The sequence below is a fragment of the Nematolebias whitei genome, chromosome 15 (assembly GCF_014905685.2).
Source record: "Nematolebias whitei isolate Nwh7 chromosome 15, NemWhi1, whole genome shotgun sequence".
NCBI classification, from domain to species: Eukaryota; Metazoa; Chordata; class Actinopteri; order Cyprinodontiformes; family Rivulidae; genus Nematolebias; species Nematolebias whitei.
In genome coordinates this window covers 30,276,192-30,283,221 of record NC_056512.1, presented here as the reverse complement: position 1 = coordinate 30,283,221, position 7,030 = coordinate 30,276,192, and the positions used below count along the sequence as shown (strand labels likewise).

At 43.7% G+C, this 7,030-nt stretch overlaps 1 protein-coding gene across 1 annotated transcript in view; it reads left to right on the top strand.

Moving 5' to 3' along the window:
• tex2 (testis expressed 2) overlaps nt 1-7,030 on the top strand; it is a 35,455-nt gene that overhangs the window by 19,198 nt on the left and 9,227 nt on the right. Inside the window, exons 3-4 of the mRNA XM_037688973.1 lie at nt 1,607-3,338; nt 6,276-6,476. Coding sequence (XP_037544901.1) covers nt 1,629-3,338; nt 6,276-6,476 — 1,911 coding nt within the window. The 5' untranslated portion in view covers nt 1,607-1,628. The remainder of the gene's footprint in view (nt 1-1,606; nt 3,339-6,275; nt 6,477-7,030) is intronic.

The window sequence follows — 7,030 nt, the reverse complement described above, 5'->3', positions numbered from 1 at the left end:
TGTGTGTGTGTGTGTGTGTGTGTGTGTGTGTGTGTGTGTGTGTGTGTACACATGTTTGTCTGGCTGTTTGGTAATGCTAACCCAACTTGCTGCATGACAGCTCATTGCTCTGATTACTAAAACATAACTTTTTTGTATGAATTTCCCCTTTTTTAATCATTGTTTATGAATTGAATGCATTGATTAAGATTCCAAAAAGCACAAATAAAATGTAAAAACTGATGTGCAGCTCGAGGTTGAGGGGGCGCATCATTGACAGAGACTGGATCCCTTTGTACAGGTGGCCCACATCCCAACTTATGATGTCTTTTTTCAGAACCTACTGTTGTAAAATACTTTAAATTAGACACACATTGTCCAAAAGGAGGACAAATCTAGAGATTAAATTAAAGGCCTTCAAGCTTCCTTGAAGGAATGCATATCACCCGCCCGCTGCTTGTTATGACAGAAATTTAGACTAAGATCAAGTTATGTTGAGAAATTATTGTGTTGTCATTGTTTTGGTGAAACTTTCAAAATACTGTTTTGCTGAGTCTCTTACAAGATAATGCTCAGTGTGTGTTATAAATGAGTTGTAAGTGAGTTAGAGACATTTTTGTCTTGGCTTATGTCAACTATGGTGGATGACTTCAAATCAGTCTCAGCTACTACCACTTCAATAGACTGTTCAAGCATCTTATTGGGATGCGTCTAGATGGCCTCCCTCTGGAGGTTTTATGGACATCCTGCAGACAGGAATTTCATTTCTTTTGGTTGTGATCCAGATCTTATGACCATAAGTGGGGGCTGATAAGGAGATGGCACTGATAGATTCATATTTTGTCTCAGCTCCAATTTTACCACCACAGTCCAAACAACCTCATTACTGTATCCATTCTGAGCTGGAAATACCTCGGGGCTCTTGTTGGAGGAGCTGAAAAGTGATGGATGGATATCCTCAAGTCTCACTCTCTGTTGGTTTTGGACTTTGTAGAACCAGATGTGACTGTCTTTGTGCAAGCGGTGGAGATAGAGTGAGATTCAGTATGTATGTTTAAGAAACAAAATCTTATCTGTCTTGATTATTCAGCTCCTGTGATCACAGATTACAGACCAAACAGTGCTTGAATAGGTCGTTTGAGCAGAAATAGGTACAGGCCAAAGGTGAAGTATTCTTTACTAGCAGCTACAGCAGAGATTCTTGTACGTTAGTCATTCTTTCTGGGCCTTTTGGAAGGTGGAGTAAACTATGGCTGAAAGCCTGATGAACTTTCTCCAAAAAGCAGATTTATTTTGAAGGAACTCATTAATCATGTATCATGCTGTCGTGAGCCAAGTGATTGAGTTTTGGGCGAGTAGAGAAAGAGACCTGACCCTGCGTGCTGGGTTCATCTTTACCTAATGAGGGCTAATAAGCCGAGAAGCAAGGACATACCTTTCTATTCGACTTGTATTAGGATGAATTGAGGAGCAAGACTTCCCTTTTTGTCCTAGACAAGTATTCGTGGCACGTAGGGATCTCACCACATCACTACTACTCTCTCTATATTTGCTCTAATGTGTTGTACCGCTGATGTGGTGTTTTCATTAACAGTGTATTGCTGTTGTGTCCATGTGTTTCTTCCAGGCTGTGAGCCCTGTGCAGGGTGATGATGAGCACTCAGGGCAGCAGCAGCAAAAAGGGAAGTGGCCAGCATGCCGACACTCCGCCCCTACGTCACCCGTCTGGACCCAAGCTGCAAGTGCAGCGTTCTCACTCTCGAGACACCATCACCATACATTTCTCCGCTCTGGGGAAAGAGGAGGAAGACGATGACGAGGAGCTCTATAGGATACCTGTAGGGCCTGCGGCTCCAGGGGGAGCTCAGATTCGAGAGACAGGGACAGACGACCAGTATGTCGCCAAAGGCTTGGAGGCAAAAGAGGAGCTACTGTTTGACTCGTCCAGTGTGGAAACTTCTGGAGCTGCTGTACTGCCTGTTTCATCAACCACCCTGTCTGTGCAGCTATCAGACCCCCACCTGCACACATCGTCTCATGCTATGTCTATTACCTCTGTCTCCGCCCACTCCCACTTAAGCTCCACACCTCCCACCAGCTCCTCCTGGCCTTCTGATCGACCAGCCCAGCCCCCATCCACAAGTTCCTCTTCCCCCTGCAAGTCTGGAGCCCTCTCGTCCTCCAAGCCTTTTCTCAGCCTCGTTAGGTCTTTGTCTAATGATGTCGACTCTCGAGAAGCTGCTCCTGCAGCCACCACCGTCTTACCACCACATGCACGACACAGACACTTAATGAAGTCTTTTGTAAAGTCTCTGTCCACAGACACTTCCAGAGCCGAACACCAGGAAGGGCCTCTTCATCACCACCCTCAACATCAGCAAGTCCAATCTTCCCATCGGACCCCACCTCGCAACATGCAGCTTTTCAAGCAGTTCTCCCAGCCTCGGTTATCTTCCTGTCCTGTCGCAGTCACTCAAGCAGGCGGAGACTCCAAAACAGCCCCCTCCTCCCCCATTATGTCTCCAGATGGGAGGTCCTTCTTCAAAGTCCAAGAGGTGGAGGCCAAGATAGAAGACACCAAGAGGAGATTGTCAGAAGTGATGTCAGATCCCTTGCAGCTTTTTTGTAAGATTATGGGGGATGAGACTAGTGGGGGGACTTCTGGAAGTGCTGCCCTTCGTGCCAAATCACTGTCCTCCAGTGCATCAGAGCTCAGTGGAGCAACAGCGGTTAATGGACACACGGAAACCAACAACTACAGCATCAAGGAGGAAGGGGCTGAGGGTGACGAAGATGAAGAAACCCTGACAGAAAAGGGCCACGATACTAATTTTTTCTCCTTCGCATCACTGTCACTAGCGCCATCTGTCAATCAAACCTCAACATCCACTCTCCACAAGTCTCCTTCCCTCATGCTGGGACGCTGCTCAATGTCGGCCCTCGCCGCTCGACAGGAAGATGAAGACTTCTGTGAACTGTACAGCGAAGACTTTGAGGTGTGTACTGACACAGAGACTCCAGATGGGGACCGATCCTTTTCCCAGCAGCCCCATACTGGGAGCATTGGTTTGTGTAGTGAACTTGATGTAGAGGACGGAAGGTTGGAAGAGGAGGTAGAGAATGTGCCTGTGACCAGCCTTGTTTTCTTAACACAGTTGGTGTATTGGTATTTAGTCCTTCCAGTGCCTCCATGTGTTTGTGCTGTGGTGCATGGGATTGTAGCTGGGTTCATGCTGGCCTTGCTGGTCCTTTGGATGTCGTCACCTCGGCGCGCCTCTTCAGGGATCCGGATACTGCAAAGAAGGAAAGAGCAGCAGATTTTCTCCCAGGTTGATGTCAAAGAACCAGAAATATTCAAGGTGAGACGAACTGCAGTGAGTACAGATTAAATCAGGGTGGCCGTGTTTTGTTTCTAGAGGAACATCAAAATTCCAGATTAAATCAAAATGTGGATATAATATGTTACCCAGCTCTACGAGACCTAACATAGCATCATTTACACAATTACGAAAGAAGACACTGACCTTATTAGCCTGTAAAATAAAACTTTGAGTCTTGTTTTGGTCCAGAAAGGTGTGAAAACCTAAGATATTTTTTGCATTTTAAGTTCATTCATTCAACCTTTATTTACACAGATAAATCACATTGAGCCTCGAAGCCTCATTTACAAGTGAGACCTGTTTAGACAGACAAAATAGTACTGAAAGTGACACATTTATAGGATTTGGAGGCAAAAAAATTCCTATCAAACTCTCACTCCTTGGTCGAGGACAGAGAGCCTGATATTGAAAAAAAACACACTGCACATAGGCGTAATATAATATTAATATAATCTTATTTTAAGTTGCATTAGTATTTTTTTTTAAATGGATTTGTTATTTTGTTTTTTGTTTACAGACATCAAGCGTTATAGGTTCAGTGGTCACTTCTGTCCAAGGGCATCAGAAGCAATCGTAATGTGGGGGGGACACAATGATGTGTGTATGCGCGCGTAAATAAACAGTGTAGGCTACACTAGTGTACAAAAACAAGCAACATTTCACCTAGATTTCCTTTAATTCCACACATTTAAAACATGTTTCTCACCAAGTTTGTGTAAATCCAGCTGTGGGTTTTAGAGACATTTTAACTTTAACACACTTTAATACAGAGCGTCAGGTCGACACTTTTTGTGCTTATAGAGAAATAAAAAACATCACCACTGGACTTTTACTTGTGTTCAACGCTACTCATCTAAATGATGTTTCTCACAAAGCTTGAGGACAATAAGGTGTGGGGTTTTTAAAGACATTTCAACTTTAATGCACCTTAACCCAGCGTCTCTTACACCTGCAGCGTCTTACAGCGTCACAGTTACTGCTAAGCTAAGATGCTACGTAGCGCTCCTCTCAAGCATCCTCCTAACCATGTATATATGTTTATGATCAACCCCCCCCCGGTCAACAACTTCCCACACTAAGCTCGCTAAACTGGCGAGTGATCAACACAGAGGTGTCTCCATCTCCTCCACCTGTGCACATTTTCTGCTGAGGCAGGAGGAGACGCACAGAAACAGTGGGTTGGGGGTAACCAGGAAAACCTGGAGTGGAGTTTTAGTGGCTTGATTATTCTCCTATTAATCAAGTGGAATGGATTCGTTCACAAAGAAAGAAACTGCGCCGACTGAACTAATGTTTCATAGTAAAAGGGGGGGGGGTAGATGAAGGGTGTTTTTTTGGGGGGGGGGGGGGGGGGGGGGGGGGGCGACCTTCACATATAATGGTTGCGACGCCTATGCTTCCGTCATATCTGTGCTTTTTTGTGATTTTATTTTACTTTAGGTCATCTTCTTACGATTATTGCTTTCATGGTTTATGTTTTATTTTTGAACTTTGGGTCCTGCTTTGTTTTAATGGTTTAGGGTTTTGTATTTCAGTTTTGGGGTTTTATTGAGTACTCTGGTTTAGGTTTTGGTTCCCAGTGTTTCTTGTGCCATCTTCCATTTACCCCCAGTAAGCTTCCTGCTTCCTCTGTGTTTGTTCAGTTTGTCTGCCACCCTGACCTGTTCCTAATTAGTAATCAGCCCAGGTGTTCCACTTTCCTCGCTCCCTCAGTTTGCTATTTAAATGGTCTGTTGTCACCAGCGGCTCATTGTATTGGTTCTCCACATGTCTTCGTCCTCCATGTGCTGTTCTCCAGCGTATCTAAGTTTTGCTTCCACGCCAGCTTTTTAAAAAAAAAATATATATACGTTTATAGTTTAATTTCCTTTACTCCTCGTGTTTGCCTAACTGGGTCCAACCCTACACTGATAGAGCCAACTTCTGGCCTGAGGACTGTATTTTTCTCATGTGCGACCTAGATGATCCCTTCCGTTCTGAAAGACTGACTTTTTCTGCAGCTGCCAAGCAGTTGCAGGAAGGAGCCTTATGGCGAAGAGGCACAGCTGCACAGAATGTGATATACGAGTATGAATTATAAACCTTGAAGCAAACTTGAGCAGCAGAACGCTAGTGATCAATTTTCTCACATTGTCTGTTTTTAAATGGAAAGTTTCACATCTTTTTTTTTGTACAGTTGTTTAAAATCGGCACTGAAACTACTTTTTTTTTTTCCTGTATGAAAATCACAGTTAGAATCTGTTCAAACCAGAAGCGTTTCCAGGGTCAAACGTTTAACATCAGCTTCATCTATAAGATGAGTTTGGTAATCTCCCCCAAATTTTCCTAATATCTTCCCACAATATTTGTAACTGTGAAGAAGCATAACTGTATCTGAGCAAGCTCCAAATAAACCCGACAACCAAATCCACCAGAAGGACAGACCTTCCTCCAAATGCCACAGAAAGCACCAGCTGCTGTGCCAGACTGAATTTGTGAAACAAGAATTTGTTTTCTGATTTAGTTAATTTTTCTTGCAAAAATTAATAACTTGGATAAACTATTTTTTCAAGTGTCATAAAGCAGAATTACCGTATTTTTTGGGCTATAAGGTAATTTATAAGGCGCATTAAGCAAAACAAAACAGTCAGATAAGTCAAACTTTATTCAACTCATTCACAGTAACTACATAAAATTAGTTCGAGGTCAGTAACACAACCAGGATTAATACATAAGGTGCACCTGGTTATAAGGCTCACTGTCGATTTTTGAGAAAATTAAAGGATTTTAAGTGCGCCTTATAGTTCGAAAAGTACGGTAATGATGTTCACCTTCAATTTGCATTTAATATAATCTTGAAGTGAATAAAACCTGTAAAGTTCTCCAGAAATGCTGTATCACTGAACTAAGTGACTTCTTCTCCCCCTATTCTCTCAGGGCTGGATGAATGAGATCCACAGCTACGACCCGGAGATGTACCACGCCACCCTGACCCACTCTGTTTACGTCCGGTTAGAGGGCTCCGTTCTGCGTCTGTCCAAGCCCAACCGGAACATCTCCCGCCGTGCCGCACACAATGAGCCTAAACCCGACGTCACTTACATCAGCCAGAAGATCTACGACCTGACCGACAGCAGGGTGAGGCACTTGTGACAGCGTGTTGAAAAAACCGTCTCTTCTTCTTGTGATGCATGAGTCTGCACGTAAAGTAAGATGATGGTTATGTATTGCTCAGGTGTTTCTGTGCTTAATGCTCAGCTGAGTTTTAGGCGGTCACTCAAGCATTTAAACAACCCAAGATTAATGGTGAATGCAGACGATTTTATTATTATTATTAAGGTCAACTCATCTTTGTTTTTTGAAAATAACAAGTGCAACTCAAAAGGATTTATAATACCAAAGTACCACATAGAAATATAGAAAATAAAAAAAAACTGAATCTCAGTAAAATGCTTACATAAATAAAGTCAGGATAAAAGACAATTAAGCGAACAGATGAAAACGGAGCAGAGAAAACAAGTAGTGCAACAACCTTTCAACTAAAATAAAGGATTTTTAGAACTCCATTCATCCATCCATTATCTTTTACCCGCTTCTTCCTTTTCGGGTCATGCCGGGGGGGAGGGGGGGGGGGGGGGGGGGCCGCGCCCCTGGCGCTGGTGGGGGGGGGGGGGGGCACGCGCAGCGTGCGC